The 15,823-nt window shown below is 49.4% G+C and overlaps 6 protein-coding genes and 1 non-coding gene across 7 annotated transcripts; 4 read left to right on the forward strand and 3 right to left on the reverse strand.

Annotated features, from left to right (window-relative positions):
• Window positions 1-840: 840 nt before the first annotated feature.
• NPR1 (serine/threonine protein kinase NPR1) lies at window positions 841-2,547 on the forward strand (the record flags this gene model as incomplete). The annotated part of the gene is made up of 1 exon (XM_018881329.1): window positions 841-2,547. One exon carries the CDS (start codon window positions 841-843, stop codon window positions 2,545-2,547), a length of 1,707 nt encoding a protein of 568 aa, XP_018733930.1.
• Window positions 2,548-3,693: 1,146 nt separating this feature from the next.
• Window positions 3,694-4,704, reverse strand: AWJ20_4265 (uncharacterized protein; the record flags this gene model as incomplete). The annotated part of the gene is made up of 1 exon (XM_018881330.1): window positions 3,694-4,704. The coding sequence occupies one exon, from the start codon at window positions 4,702-4,704 to the stop codon at window positions 3,694-3,696; it is 1,011 nt and encodes a 336-aa protein (XP_018733931.1).
• Window positions 4,705-5,973: 1,269 nt separating this feature from the next.
• On the reverse strand, window positions 5,974-6,354 carry MRPL19 (mitochondrial 54S ribosomal protein YmL19; the record flags this gene model as incomplete). The annotated part of the gene is made up of 1 exon (XM_018881331.1): window positions 5,974-6,354. One exon carries the CDS (start codon window positions 6,352-6,354, stop codon window positions 5,974-5,976), a length of 381 nt encoding a protein of 126 aa, XP_018733932.1.
• A 993-nt stretch (window positions 6,355-7,347) lies between these two features.
• Window positions 7,348-8,607, forward strand: SHM1 (glycine hydroxymethyltransferase SHM1; the record flags this gene model as incomplete). The annotated part of the gene is made up of 1 exon (XM_018881332.1): window positions 7,348-8,607. The coding sequence occupies one exon, from the start codon at window positions 7,348-7,350 to the stop codon at window positions 8,605-8,607; it is 1,260 nt and encodes a 419-aa protein (XP_018733933.1).
• A 200-nt stretch (window positions 8,608-8,807) lies between these two features.
• Window positions 8,808-8,881, reverse strand: AWJ20_4268 (the record flags this gene model as incomplete). Its single annotated transcript has 1 exon — window positions 8,808-8,881. It is a non-coding gene; the product is annotated as a tRNA-Ala (tRNA).
• Window positions 8,882-10,558: 1,677 nt separating this feature from the next.
• On the forward strand, window positions 10,559-13,690 carry AWJ20_4269 (gag-pol fusion protein; the record flags this gene model as incomplete). The annotated part of the gene is made up of 1 exon (XM_018881333.1): window positions 10,559-13,690. One exon carries the CDS (start codon window positions 10,559-10,561, stop codon window positions 13,688-13,690), a length of 3,132 nt encoding a protein of 1,043 aa, XP_018733934.1.
• A 663-nt stretch (window positions 13,691-14,353) lies between these two features.
• On the forward strand, window positions 14,354-15,781 carry TIM54 (Tim54p; the record flags this gene model as incomplete). Its single annotated transcript, XM_018881335.1, has 1 exon — window positions 14,354-15,781. One exon carries the CDS (start codon window positions 14,354-14,356, stop codon window positions 15,779-15,781), a length of 1,428 nt encoding a protein of 475 aa, XP_018733935.1.
• Window positions 15,782-15,823: the final 42 nt, after the last annotated feature.

Consider the following 15,823-nt stretch of genomic DNA (forward strand, 5'->3'; position numbering starts at 1 on the left):
TCAACTGCTGTCAAATTGCATCTCCGACTCTAACTTCAACTCCAGTTCTCTCCTCCAACTGCTCAGCGGGCATAATCAGCCAGTCAGTCACCCGACCATAGCTCGTCAGCTACCGTTTTTCATCCTCGTATGCCGGCTGTCTCTCAATAGACCTCGAATCTAGCACCAACCGACCTTGTCCAACCCTTTCGACTCGCAATAAACCGCATTTACAGCATCCATGGCACAATCGTCGCCCCCACCACCGCCCGTGGTGGACAACATGGCCTACCAAAAGGTGTCCATCCAGCCCAAATCCGTGTCCTCGACCTCGGGACTGTCGCGACTGCTCGGTTCCGATAACAAAAAAGTAAGCGCATTCCAGGGGGCGCTGCCTCCGGCGGCTGGGGCTCCGCCCCAGACCCCGCTGCTCCTCTCGCTTCGCTCGAGTCGGGTGTCGACGGTCCCGGCCATCTCCTGCGAAGCAGGAGCAACCAGGGTCTGGGGCGGAGCCCCAGCCGCCGGAGGCACATCCCCCCATCCCACCCCACCTCCATAACCCAGTACTAACGTGTGTAGTCGGTGTCGTCGGCGGATTTGTCGGACCGGCTCAAGAGTATCTCGCTGAGCTCGCCGTTTTCGTCGCAGTCGGATCCTGTCGTGGGGTCTGGGGCTGTCGGCGAGACGGAGACTGATTCGTCTCGTAATTCGAGAGCCTCGTCGACAAAGTACCAGTCGTCAGTCCATTCTGAGGACAGCAGCATTTCCGAGAATCAGCATAGAGATGACGGCGACCGTGATGATGTGACGGATTTCGCTAAGAAAATGTCAAAGTCGAAATTTGTTATTGGCACGCCATTAATGATCGATACTTCGCCGTCGGAAGACCTGGGCGTCCCGGAGAGCCCTATTGCATATACTCCGGGCACAATAGTTCATGACGGAACTCAGTCGGTACTGCCGCAGTCAGTATCGGCTTCGTCGTCGTCTATCCCGTTTACAGGGTCCACTACTCCTCGAAGAGCCGGGTCGAGACGGTCTACAAACTCCCAGGTCGAGCCTCGGTTTATTGTTAATATTCCTCAACAACCTCCTAGCAGATCTCCGTCTTCGCTGAGTTTGTTTTCTCGGTCACGGCCTCGCGGTGACTCGGTCAGCTCGTCTCATACGACTAATAGTTCAATGACGGATCTCAAGCGATTCTTCCAGAAACCATGGAAACAGGGCAATGATTTATACTCGACAACTCCGGGGGCGGTAGTTGGTAGTGCAGGCGGAGCTGGCATTTATGTTACGGAATCGTATGCTTCGACAGCTACTAATCGCACTCAGGACGATAGCTATATCGGCACTGGAAGCCAGACTCCGCCTATGGGCTCGTCACCAGTGGTTTCGGGCTCGTTGAAGAATAATAATGGAAGATTTTATTCGAAACCGTTCAAGTCATCGACGTCGCTGAAATCGTATAACGGTTTGTATGGAAGCAGTGTCGATGCAAGAAGAACGTCTCTGTCCAAGAGTTATGGAAAACTCGGCAAATCGCTGGGTGAAGGTGCTGGTGGCAGTGTGCGAATCATCACTAGACCCCGTGATAACCGCATGTTTGCAGTTAAAGAGTTTCGAGCCAAACAATCGCACGAGTCTCATCGGGAATACTCGAAAAAGGTCACTGCTGAATACTGTATTGGACTGACTCTTAAACACCCGAATATCGTCGAGACGGTGGATATCATCCACGAGTCGGATCGCATTTACCAGGTCATGGAGTACTGTGAATACGATCTGTTTGCCATTGTCATGTCAGGCAAAATGGATCGGAAAGAGATTTACTGTGATTTTAAACAGCTCATGTCGGGCATTAAATATATGCATGATAGCGGTCTGTCTCACCGCGACTTGAAACTCGACAACTGTGTCATTAATAGCCAGGGTATTGTGAAGATTATTGATTTTGGCAGTGCTGTGGTGTTCAGATATCCTGGCGAAAGCGGCCGTATTCACGAAGCGTCTGGTGTCGTTGGGTCAGATCCATATCTTGCACCCGAGGTGGTGACCTGTCTGAAATATGACCCACGGCCAACCGATATCTGGTCAGCTGCTATTGTATTCTGTTGTATGCTGATGAGAAAGTTCCCCTGGAAAGCACCTAAACAAAGTGACAGTTCGTTTAAACTGTTCAGCACGCCTGTTGACGAGACTGCATTAGCTGCTTCTGCTGGTGCCACTGCTGCTTCCACTAAGAATGATAACGGTATGGTTATTGGAGATGATAATGCCCCTGCAAGACCATTAACAGGACCCGAGAAGCTCATGAAGAACCTGCCGCAGGAAGTACGACCCTTGCTGATGCGAATGCTCGCCATCGACCCGGACAAACGTGCCGATATCGACGAGTGCTGGAACAACCCCTGGCTGACCACCGCGCCCTACTGCACCATCGACGACGCCGGGGACCTCATCTCGTGCCCCGACGACCACTCCCACTCGGTCGTGGCCTTCGACGAGGCTCACATTGCATCCCTGGAAAAGAAAAACAGAAAACGCCGCCCCAGCGAAAAGATGTGGTAGTTTATTTATACACGTTCCTTATAGACCACGTCCCTGCTGCATACTAGGGTCATATTTATTCAATAGAAGCTTGCTTACGCTCCAGTGGTCCGTCTGCCTCCGGCGGCTGGGGCTCCGCCCCAGACCCCGCTGCTCCTCTCGCTGCGCTCGAGTCGGGCATGGGGGGCAGCCACGTCAGTTTACCTGCTGGCTTACTGATAGGCTGTCTGTTTTACTTACTGACTGGATGATAAGTTAGCTGGCTGGCTGGCTAGCTTGCTCACTAACTGACTTCAAGCTATTGCATGATTGACTTACTGAGTGAGTTATTGAAATACTACCACTTATTTAGTTACTGATTCAGTTCTGATTCAACTCCTGATCCTACTCCTGCTGCAACTAGTAATTCACCCCTAATTAAGCTACAGATTCAATTGAACTGCACAAAGCTGATTGAGGGGTTTATTTGCTTAAACTGCCTAACTGTCTGTCTAACTAGATGGTTGACTATCTTGCTAGTTGATTGGCCGAATGACTGAGTAATTGCTATATCACTGAATGGCTGACTGGCTGAGTAAGTTAGTGACCAGGTGTCAGAGGGGGTGCCCGTTCCTTACGTAACGACTCGAGCGAAGCGAGAGGAGCAGTGGGGTCTGGGGCGGAGCACCAGCCGCCGGAGGCAAAGTGCCCCATGGAACATATTCCGTCCAAAACGACAACTTTCTTTACTGGACGTGTACCTTGTGCGTGAGCTCAGGGGTATACCCCCTGCGTTTTGACTACAGGCCGGTATTTCTAACCATACCCTTTCGAGCTGATAATGCACATGCGCGCAACGTTAATTGCCGATAAGCGTCTAGCTGTTTTAAGACTGTCGACACCAGGGGGTCACGACTTCGATGGTGGGCCTGCCTCCGGCGGCTGGGGCTCCGCCCCAGGCCCCGCTGCTCCTCTCGCTGCGCTCGAGTCGTCGTGTGGGGAATGGGTGTCAACTCTTTTCAGTGATTTATTTAGTCAATCTGTCAGTAGAATGTGGTTGACCACACGCCCGACTCGAGCGCAGCGAGAGGAGCAACCAGGGTCTGGGGCGGAGCCCCAGCCGCCGGAGGCAGACTGGCCCCAAGGGGTACCGGAGTTATTCATTAAGATAGATATGCTGGGAGGAGATTAGAGTATACAAACGGCTACCGCCAGAGTGGCCGCTAGGAGAGCCTGGCCTTTGTGGAAAGTCGAGGCAGCTCCGGTCTCGGTGCCCTCTAAGGTACCGTCAATGTAGTAAGTGATGTTGCCGGTGGTGTTGACTAAGTGGACGTGGTCAGAGGGCAGCTGGTTGAAGTACTGCTGTTGGGTAGTTTGGTCGCACGAGCATGGCAGTAATGGTCGACAGAAACAGTCGACGTGGATTGTCTGGTTGTTTTGCTGGAAATTGTACGAGTAATCGTAGACTTGTGAGTAGCTATGGTAAGCAGAGAAGAAGAGGAGAGCTGATGCTGGGAAAAGGAAGGGGGATATTCCTCCGTATGACCTGTATCCTGCACTGTAGGGTTTGGTGGAACCGCCGTAGTAACGGCCTGCTACTGAAGCAGTACTGGTAGTATGGCCTGTGTATGGAGGAGGTGGGTCGTGAATTTTCGCTGTGCTGGGAGGAGACTTGGAATTGGTCCCTGATCCTGATCCTGATTTGGTGCTTGACCCAGAACTAGAACCAGAGTTCGAGTCTGAATCGGAGCCGGAGCCTGAATTTGATCCTGATCCTGATCCTGATCCTGACTTGGTACCTGATCCAGAACTAGAACCAGAGTTCGAGTCTGAGCCTGAATTTGAACCTGAACTTGAACCAGAACTCGAACTAGAACTTGATCCTGAGCCTGACTCTGAACCTGATTCTGAGCCTGAGCTGGAACCAGAACTCGACCCTGAACTTGATCCCGAACCCGAACCCGACTCAGAACCTGAACTCGAGTGTCCGCCAGAGGAGCCGGATCCCGAACTGGAATGCCCACCGGAAGAGCTGGATCCCGAACTGGCATGCCCACCGGAAGAGCCTCCTTTTAAAATATGGGACGCGTCTGCCACATTTCCAATTGATTGACGAGGTGCGATTGGCAAGCTGGCTGATAACGTGATAAACACGACAAAAGAGCTCAATATCAGTTGTAAATAAGTTGCCAGTCTCATAATTTGTGTGACTTTTTTCTAACACCAGATCTGACAACAGACGGGCATGTGTGTAGTTTTTATATACCAGTGATTTGCGATTTTCTAAGTCCTAATTCAAATATCGACTCCACTTCTGATATGCACAATGCAGCAGGATCAAGATTTCCATGCATACCTACTCACAAGCGCGCTTACCCAACTAAGCTAGATCCAGGCTTAGCATGCTTGTTGATCCGTTCTAAGAAACGGTTGACAACTCTAAAATACTGTTAAAACGCAACTCTGATCTATCGGTACCAAAACAGCTGCCGGCATGCAACTGTCACTCTTTTTACTCGTCCCTGATTGGCGCTCACGACAATTTTATTTTTTTCATCCCCATTCACCTGCCTCCAATCACCTGCCAAACCTCCAATCGCCTGCCCCCAATTGCCTGCCAAACCTCCAATCGCCTGCCCCCAATCGCCTGCCAAACCTCCATTAACCTGCCTCAGATCACCTGCCAAAACACAATCCACACCTCACAAACGACCGTATCTCCTCATCAAAAATTTTCCCGCCAATCCCCAAAGCCAATCCACTGGGGACACCACAGCTGAGCCCCGCAACCCGCTAGACCGTTACTACTCGTCCCGAGCCCACATCGGTCCGGGGACCAGCAAAACCCGTGTCTGCAGACCAGCCGATCACCAACTACACAGCCATGCACTGCCATTTAAACTCACATGACACTCGCTAGGGTTCACGCTTGAGACGGGGTCTGCCTCCGGCGGCTGGGGCTCCGCCCCAGACCCTGGTTGCTCCTGCTTCGCAGGAGTTGCTGGGACCGTCGACGCCCGACTCGAGCGCAGCGAGAGGAGCAGCGGGGTCTGGGGCGGAGCCCCAGCCGCCGGAGGCAGCACCCAAGGAGGAAAGACGATGCAAAACCATGGATGGAGTTATATACAGAGGTAGTAGGGAGGGGCCCAGGGCCCAATAAACAATAAATCAAGGGAAAAGGAGCCGGAAAGGGGGACAGAGGGACTATGGAACGACCTCAATGCCCGCTGACTTAGCTACGCTGATGACGCTTTTGGCGATACCTTCGAGCTCTAGACCGTCGTGGCGCGAGTCCTGGAGGTGGTGTTAGTATTCTGGCAGCTCGAAAACGCTACATCTAGTTTAAGAGTCCGAATGACATTTGTATTTCATGTCATCTGTTGAACATATGATTCGGATCTGAACCAGATGATCAGCCATTGGAATTGGTTGGCTGACACGTGAATCCAGGAATACGATAAGACAGAGTCAGCTCAAGCGATGAGAGAAGGAACTTACAGTTTTCTTGATTTTGGCGATTTCGTAGATGTGTTTGAGCGACACAGTACCCACGGTCTTCTTGCCGGCTTCAGGAGTGCCTTTATCGATACCAGCGGCTTTCATAAGCAGCCACGCGGTAGGCGGGCTCTTGATCTCGTATGTGAAACTTCTGTCTGGTTTGACTGTGATAATAGCAGGCACGGGAGTGCCAGGATTCAAATGGGCCGTCCGTGCATTGAAGTCTTTACAAAAGTCAATGGCCTTGACACCTTTCGAACCAAGAGCAGGACCAACAGGTGGCTGTGGCGACGCCTGGCCCGCTCCCACTATGAGCTTGACCAAAATATTTTTGGCTGCTTGTTTTGACATGGCTTATAATCCTTTCACACACTCACTCTCACTCACTTTGCAGCCAAGTGAAAAATTCATGATCCTCCACAATCATCTCCCAGGTTAGGGTCCACCCCGATCTCTGGCACGCACCTGCAATATCACTATCCACTAGGGTGCATCGGGGCCTGCCTCCGGCGGCTGGGGCTGCGCCCCAGACCCCGCGGCTCCTCTCGCTGCGCTCGAGTCGGGAGTCGACGGTCCCAGGAACTCCTGCGAAGCAGGAATAACCAGGGTCTGGGGCGGGGCCCCATCCCTCGTGAGACCTGAGTACCCATGGGGTGCCGGATAGGGGTTGAGGGGAAACAGGACCGGGTTGACTCGGTGCTGGCCCGTGCTGGTGGGGGAGGTGTCTCCGGGTACAGGGGGAGCCCTTGCCCAGGTGAAATATGGCGATCACCGAGTCAGTGGGTGAGACGCCATGACTCTACCAGCAGATCATATAAATATCGACGCAGATAAGGCGATAAGTTGAGGTGGTTTCAGAACAACTTTGAAAGTAGTCAGGGTCAATTCATTCAGAACAATTTTTATTACAATGCTGTCATTGAGAACACTGAGTCGCGGGTCTCGCGTCTTTACGAGACAAGCCTCGTTTTCTGCCAAGACTGTAAGTACAAAGAAGTGGTCTCATTGAGCTCAATCGGTGGTATCATGCCAGTCAATCAATCGTCGAACCTGATTCTTAGAGCCTTTTTTGAACTGTACGATCCTAGTAATCTCCTGCAAAGCAGGAGCCACGGGGTCTGGGGCGGAGCCCCAGCCGCCGGAGGCATTGACCACCTAGAAACCTTCAATGACCCCCAGTGACCCCAGAAGAGCGACCTGAACACTAACGCATGATCCCAGTTGTTAGGAGAGTCGGTTGAGAAGGTTGATCCCGAGGTCGCAGAGATTGTGGCTAGAGAGAGACGTCGTCAGAGAGAATCGATTACACTGATTCCTTCGGAGAACTTTACTTCAAAGGCGGTGATGGATGTGTTGGGATCCGAGATGCAGAACAAGTATTCCGAGGGATACCCAGGAGCCCGTTACTATGGTGGTAACCAGTTCATTGACCAGGGTGAGAGTTTGTGTCAGAAACGAGCTCTTGAAGCGTTTGGTTTGTCCAGTGACAAATGGGGAGTCAATGTCCAAGCCCTATCAGGAGCACCTGCTAATTTATACGCGTACTCAGCTATTGCAGAGGTTGGCGATAGAATCATGGGTCTTGATTTGCCTCATGGAGGCCATCTCAGTCATGGATACCAGACTCCTACCAAGAAGATCTCGATGATTTCCAAGTACTTCCAGACCATGCCCTACCGTTTAGACGAATCTACTGGTCTTATTGACTACGACACCTTGGCCAAGACTGCTCAATTGTTCCGTCCCAAGATTATTGTTGCTGGAGCATCTGCTTACTCGAGAAACATCGACTATAAACGATTCAGAGAGATTGCTGATTCGGTCGGTGCTTATCTTCTTGCCGATATGGCCCATACTTCGGGTCTGGTTGCTGCTGGTGTTGCAGTTTCTCCTTTCGAGTATGCCGATATTGTCACCACCACATCGCACAAATCGCTCCGTGGCCCTCGTGGTGCTATTATCTTCTTCCGTAAGGGAGTCAGAAGCACTGATAAGAAGGGTAAAGAGACTCTTTACGATTTAGAGAGTAAAATCAACTTCTCGGTGTTCCCTGGTCATCAAGGAGGTCCTCATAACCATACCATCACTGCCCTTGCTGTTGCACTTGGCCAAGCAGTGACTCCCGAGTTTAAAAAGTACCAAGAGAACGTTGTTGAGAACGCCAAAGTGTTTGCATCCGCTCTGCAGAAACTGAATTACAAGCTTGTTTCTGACGGTACTGATAACCACTTGATCCTGGTGGACCTGAAACCCAACAAGATCGATGGTGCTCGTGTCGAGACGATTCTCGAGCTCGTCAACATCGCTGCCAACAAAAACACCGTTCCCGGAGACAAATCCGCCCTCGTGCCTGGCGGTATCCGTGTCGGCACACCTGCCATGACCACCAGAGGTTTCACGACCGCCGACTTCGAAAAGGTAGCTAGCTACATCGACCGGGCCGTCAAAATTGCTGTGTCCATCAAAGAAGACGCTGCCTCCAAAGGCCTCAAGCAAAAGGTGGCCGAGTTCCGCGCCGCTGCCGAGACCCTGCCCGAGGTCGAGCAGCTCAAAAACGAGGTTACCGAATGGGCCCTTACCTTCCCCGTCCCTGGCGACCTGTAAATACCTGTCCGTAGCTGAATAAACCGTGTCGCATCCGCGTGCCTCCGGCGGCTGGGGCTCCGCCCCAGACCCTGGTTGCTCCTGCTTCGCAGGAGTTGTCTGGGGATGGCCGACGACCGACTCGAGCGCAGCGAGAGGAGCAGCCAGGGTCTGGGGGGGAGCCCCAGCCACCGGAGGCTGACCCCCCAGAAATAAAAAAATGGACGAATCCGGAATTGAACCGGAGACCTCTCGCATGCTAAGCGAGCGCCATAACCAACTAGACTATACGCCCAATTTCTGACAGTGTCAGACATAGCTTCCTTTTACATGTCAACTCTTATCTTATCAGTCAATAGCAGGTAACCTAACCCTGGGATCCGAGATATATAAATACTCGTAGTTTCCCTTAGAAGTTGGAAGACTAAGCTTGGTTATCATTAAGTCTTCTTATACTAACTTCTAAGGTGAGTTTTCAATTATAATACATTAAGTCTTCTTATACTAACTTCTAAGACGGGTAAGGCCTCAACCCGGATACAACATATCCTTCGACCTTACAGAATAACCAAGCTTACCAAGTGACGAGAAAACACTTGGATTGATCGAAATTACTGAAATTTTTTTTTCGCGAACTCGATCACCACTCCTAGTCCCTCCCTCTTCTCCCAGCCAATATGATCCCATTCTGGCGGACGCACGAATCTGGCCAATCAGGAGACGCCAAGCATCCCAAAGGACGTTCCACCGCGATGGTTAGCAGGGCCCAGACTTATCCAGGGGATTCCGATTCCGATGATGATCTGGACACCTTTCATGATACCTTTTCTGATCGCCTACAGCTGGACGATAAGTCAGATATCCTGCAGGAGAACACTGATTTTCCTGCTACGCGCCGCAAGCGGGCACCCCCTGCGTTGGATCCGCAGCAGCTTGAAACCTTAAATAAGCTCATCCCAACACTCAAGGTCAAGGAGGAGATCCGAGGATGGAAGTCGTTTGCCCAACACCAGGTACGACTTCTCCCTACTCAAAACCATCAGGTGATGAATCTGTTGGTTTCAAAGACCCGTGGTGAGATTTTAGCTAGTCTTTCCCCATTTTCATCTATTAAGACGCCTTCGGCCGAAACATGGAAACAATTCTGGGACCTTCTTGAGCGCTTAGCGCTAACTCACAGTCCATCTTACAAGGATTGGATTCAGAACTCCCGTGGTCCGCGCAATCTCGCTGAAGCACCTCAATACTTGAACAAATTTCAGGTTGCCGCTATGGATGCTAAGTTAGATGAAGAGTTCACTCGCACCATCCTTCTTTCCAAACTCGTTGAAATTCCAGAATTATATACGGCTATGCTAGATAAAATCGACGACCTTTCAATCCCCTTCGCGGATATTATTGATTCACTTGCACGGAGAGCTCATCGGCTCCAAAGCCTGACAGCCTCCCGTTCTACGTCCACCAGAGTTACTTGCAGATTTTGCAAGCGGAAGGGCCATACTTATGACAATTGTCGCACACGCCTTTCCCGAGCATCTGCCACGGACACGCCCAGTAAGGCTATCCAAGGAAACAAATACTCACGGACAAACAACGCGAACTCAGTGCGTCGTCTCACCGAAACACCGTACGTCGACCAGTCCGTTTCTTTTGAATCAGACTCGGAGTCGACAAACTCCGTGGACTAAAGCCCAGGCCGCCTTTAGTCCAAATCCAGGCCTCTACTATAAACAACCTTTTTCGACACACCTTATCCTTTTCCTTCGCAAACAAAACCTTTCAACTGCCTGTACTCTTAGATACCGGTGCACAGATATCATGTATTCCATTATCATTTATTCCTGACATACCATTAACCTCCACTAGCGAAGAAATTGTATTTGGTGATCGCATCGTAAAGGCTATAGGCAGGGTCAGTGGTCACTTTTCTTTTCGTAATCAGACTTTTCCAATAAATCTACTAGTTATCGACATGAATTCACAACCCGAAGTAATTTTTGGTTGTGACTGGATCTTCCGTACTAATTTTGTACTCAACTCCAGCCATGCAGGTCGCCAAATCGAAATTGTCTCCACTTCTAAGCCCACGACCCCATTGCCTCACATCAAACGCATCGCGCCTTCTCTTCCACCAATCTATCAACAGTACGCGTCGTTATTCACAACCACAGTGAACACAGTACCCGAGCTTCGGGAATCTCATAATCACTCCATCCCTTTCAAGGACAATCCTACCTATCATAAGAGCAAAAGTTATCCTCTTTCCGCACAGGAACGCACAATCCTCAAGGAGTATATTCAAACAAACCTTAAAAAGGGCTTTATTCGGGAATCACGTTCCCCTCTGGCGTCGTCCATTTTCTTCGTCAAAAAGAAACATACCAAAGAAAAACGTCCCATAATCGACTATCGTCGAGTTAACAATAACACTAAACCGTGTCCTTCACCAATTCCGCTTATAAAGACACTGTTGCATCAAGTCAGCAAAGCCAAGATATTCACTCGTCTAGATCTGAAGGATGCCTACAATCAAATCCGCATCACACCCGGTGATGAATGGAAAACATCCTTTGTCTGCGAATATGGACAATTTGAATATACGGTTATGCCGTTCGGACTATCTGGTGCTCCTGCGACCTTCCAGGCATTTATTCGCCACGTCCTTGGTGAATTGTGGGACAAATTCGCGGTTGCCTATTTAGATGACATCCTCATCTACTCAGAAGATCCAGCAGAACATCCTGGCCATGTCATGGCCGTTCTGGACAAGATCAAAAAGTACCATCTAGCCCTGAAACTTTCCAAATGCGAATTTTCCGTTACAGAAACGGACTTTTTGGGTCACCATCTCATGGTCGGCCAAATTGGTATGCAGAAGGAGAAAATTCAATCACTCAACGAATGGAAATCCCCTTCTACCCAGCGCGGCGTCCGCAAATTACTGGGTTTTGCCAATTTCTACCATGAATTTATTGACCACTATGCCGATATTATCGCTCCACTCCTTCCATTACAGGAGAAGTCCACTAAACGTTTCCAGTGGACACCAACTCATGAACAGGCGTTTCAAAGCCTTAAACGCGCTTTTATTTCCGAACCTCTTCTTCAAATGTTCGACGAGACGCGCGAGACACGTATCCATACCGATGCATCAGGAGTGGCTATCGCTGCCGTCCTTCAACAATTCAATCCAGTTGACAAACGTTGGCATCCGGTAGCCTACTACAGCCGCAAACTTCGCGGCCCAGAAATCAATTGGGACACTCACGATCGCGAACTCTTAGCAATCGTTGTGGCTACTGGTAAATGGAAACATTTTATCCTTAGCCGCACCGAGCCTACAACAGTTCATACCGACCACAAGAATCTAACTTACTTCACCACGAAAAGGGCGCTTTCACCTCGTCAAGCTCGATGGGCCTCCCTTTTGGGTGAACTTCCCATCCAAATTGCTTATATTCAGGGACATCTAAATGTCGCGGCGGATATTCTTTCGCGTCCCGATGATGTCAGAAAACCTCCGCGCGAGGTCGCACCACCCGTTCCCGTTCACCATATTCTTCCTGCGGTCCGTCCCCAAACAGTGTCCACCTACACTATGGACCCTACTTGGCAAACTAAAGTACATGATGCTTTAGCCAATGACAAAAACTGGAGTCCCTTACTGACTCATTTCGAGAATCCGTCACATCCCTTTCCTTCTCAATTCATTGATCGACGCTCCCGTTTAACCTTTGCAAATGGTATTATTTGGTTCGACAAGAAGATCGTTGTGGGCAACTCCAATGAACTTCACCTCGCAATTTTACAACAATACCACGATGCTAGTGGACACCCCGGTCACGCTCGAACCCAAAAAGCCATACTAGAGCGCTACTACTGGAAGGGAATTCATGATTTCATTCAACGGTACATCAATTCTTGCGTTGCTTGCCAGAAGAATAAGACTCCTCGTCATAAACCATATGGCGAATTGAAGCCTTTACCAATTCCGGAAGCGCCTTTTACCGATCTCACCATCGATTTCATGACTGACTTACCGAAATCTCAAGGGTACGACGCCATCTGCGCAGTCGTCGACCGATACTCCAAGTTCACACTACTTTTTCCCACGAACAAAACCATTACGGCCCGAGGACTCGCCGATCTAGTGGTTGATCGCGTCCTAAATGTCTTCGGGGCTCCCAAACGCATCCTTTCGGACAGGGGTCCCCAATTTATCTCAGCCTTTTGGAAACAGGCAATGGCCAGTTTTGGCACCAAAGTCAAATTAACCACTCCGTACCATCCGCAAACCGATGGCCAAACCGAACGTATTAATCAAGAGATTAGCCAATGGCTCCGTTTCTACATTAATTCTCACCATAACAACTGGTCCAAACTACTCAGTCGTATTGCGTTCGATTACAATAACAAAGTCAATAAAACTACAGGATTCACTCCTTCTCAAGTAGTTTTCAACTTCAAGACCATTTCAGATCTCAACTATAGCGCAGCTGACAATTACGAGGATCTCAGCAAGAAACTTTTCGAATATGAAGAAATCCGTAACTCGCTCAGCCAAAATTATGCCCGTAGCCAGAAATCTTACAAGAAGTTTTATGACCGCCACCGCGTCGCCTTCGAATTCAATCCAGGCGACTCTGTTCTCCTATCAACGAAACACCTCAACCTGCCAACTATTAAACGTAAATTTTCTCGTCGCTGGATTGGACCCTTTCTTGTCCATACAAAGGTCAATGAAAATGCGTATCGTCTCAATTTTCCTAGTGGATGGCGTGCATCCCAAGTCTGGAATATTACCGAACTTCGCCCCTTTCAACCTGATCTTTGCAATCGTAAACAACCGTTACCGACTACTTCAGAAGACATCGATTTCTACTCGAACAATCCTCTCGGTATCACCGAGATTTTACAGGTCAACGGTGACGATCCTTCGAATTTTCAATATTTAGTGGAGGTCATTGAGGACGGTTTTCCACAACATCGTTGGGTACCTTATTCTAAACTTTCCAATTACCACGATTTACTTCTTCTTTTCTACGAGTTCCATCCCAAGGAACCTAAGCCTGCCGAACTTGACAGTCTATATCAGGCCGAATAACTTCGGCCTTGAGGGGGGGTAATGTCAGACATAGCTTCCTTTTACATGTCAACTCTTATCTTATCAGTCAATAGCAGGTAACCTAACCCTGGGATCCGAGATATATAAATACTCGTAGTTTCCCTTAGAAGTTGGAAGACTAAGCTTGGTTATCATTAAGTCTTCTTATACTAACTTCTAAGGTGAGTTTTCAATTATAATACATTAAGTCTTCTTATACTAACTTCTAAGACGGGTAAGGCCTCAACCCGGATACAACATATCCTTCGACCTTACAGACAGTGAAAGGCGCGGTGTGTTCATAGCTCTGTGAGGGTAGTTCCCCGATTGTAGCATATTTGGGGAGATATCGTGTTATGGCGAAGAGCTGGGCCCAGGGAAGTGCCGTTTATGACGGCTGTAAAGGGTGTTTCTGGGGGTAGGAATGGTTATTATAACAGTAATTAGTGTTGTTAAAACGGTTACGAGAGTCTGGTGGCGAAGAAGGGCCGTGGCTCGGGTGAGAGGGACGGTCCGGATGGTTGTGCGGCGTGTGCGGCGTTGATATACAGATTTTTCAGTGCTGCAGCATGCAAGAGGATATTCGTCGGTGAAGAGTGAAGTAGTTTGGACCCCTGGAGGATCTGATCTTGTTTGTTAAAACAATTGCATTGGGAACCAGAAATGGATACCGGATCTAAGAAAACTGAGACAGGTGCTGGCTCGACAGCTGGTGCCAGTAAACCACCTAGGTCGAAGGGATACACCAACCCTGCTCTTCAAGCTATGGGCATTCCAAGACTCAGGCTGCCATCCAGGAATTGGAGTATCTTTTGGGCCTTGACCCTGACTGTCACAGGTGTGTATGCTCATGACAGATATCAAAGAAAACAGATTCGTCAAAAGTGGAAAGATCGTGTGTCACATTTGGCAGCTCAGCCTATGAATCCTCTTGAACTGCCTCGTAAGGTGACCGTTTATATTGCCCCTCCTCCAGCAGACTATCTTGACTTGGGATTTGCTCATTTCCGTCAATATATTAAACCTATTCTTGTGGCTGCTGCTATTGACTATGAGGTCAGATCCGAGAGCCGTCAAGGTGAAATTAGAGCCCTAGTTGCTGAGGAGATCCGTAATCAACGTCGTTCTGATGCTGGTTTGCCCACTACTGGTGAACAGAATGATGATCTGGATGACATGATTGCTAGCAAAGTCTATAGAGATAACACTGGCGGTGTTATTTGTGTGGGAAGAGGCGCTTATAAGGAGTATATGAATGGTTTGCACGAAGGATGGTTGGGTCCTCTTGAAGCTCCTGTAGAGGAGGTCTCTGAAGCTAGTACCAATGACCAGCTTCCATTGTCAGATTCTGCAGTTAACTCAGCAGAGCTTTCTTCTGGTTCAGATGCTAATGCTAATAGCACTACAGAAGTAACTTCTGCTGAAGCTGCTACTCCAGTTGAGGGCTTGGCCGTTAGCAGTAGAGCAGCCAGTGAAACGGTTTCGTCGCCTTCTAAGGGTGAAGTTCAAACTCTTGATCAAGCGAAAGAATCGCTGGAATCAGTTGAGGAGTTCCCAGATAGAGAAAGAGATCTTCAGGATATCTACGGACAATTGCCAGAAAAGAAGGATGGCGAGGAAGCAGCTGGATCAGGAGACGCAGAAGGAAGCGAAAAGAAAGAAGAGAAAAAGAAAGTACCCAAGCCATATATCAAGATTCCCGAGTATGAGGATCTTGAGACACCGGCACAGCTAGAAACACTGGCCAAATTCGAGCCACTGGCGGCCATCCATTTCCCACATTTGCTTGGTTTCAGAAACACACCTAAAAGAATGTACAGATTCTTCAATAGAAGAAAGTTGGCAGAGGAGATGGGTGAAGCTACAGCGGCGGTTGTATTTGCTCAAACACGACAATTCAAACCGCATGAGGACCAAGATCTGTTAAAACACGAAGAAAACGAGTGGCCTGCTCAGTGGAAGGCCAAGGGATTAGAAACCGGTTCTGAGTGGATGTGGGATTTCGCAGTTGACGAGCGAATTGGCAACAAACTGTCAGTCTACGAGTTCCGCGATAACAACACCACCTCTGACGAGTTTTCCAGCGATTAAACCTCCCTGCTCACCACCCGAAGCCCGACTCGAGCGAAGCGA

Source organism: Sugiyamaella lignohabitans, chromosome C (assembly GCF_001640025.1).
Source record: "Sugiyamaella lignohabitans strain CBS 10342 chromosome C, complete sequence".
Classification (NCBI taxonomy): Eukaryota; Fungi; Ascomycota; class Dipodascomycetes; order Dipodascales; family Trichomonascaceae; genus Sugiyamaella; species Sugiyamaella lignohabitans.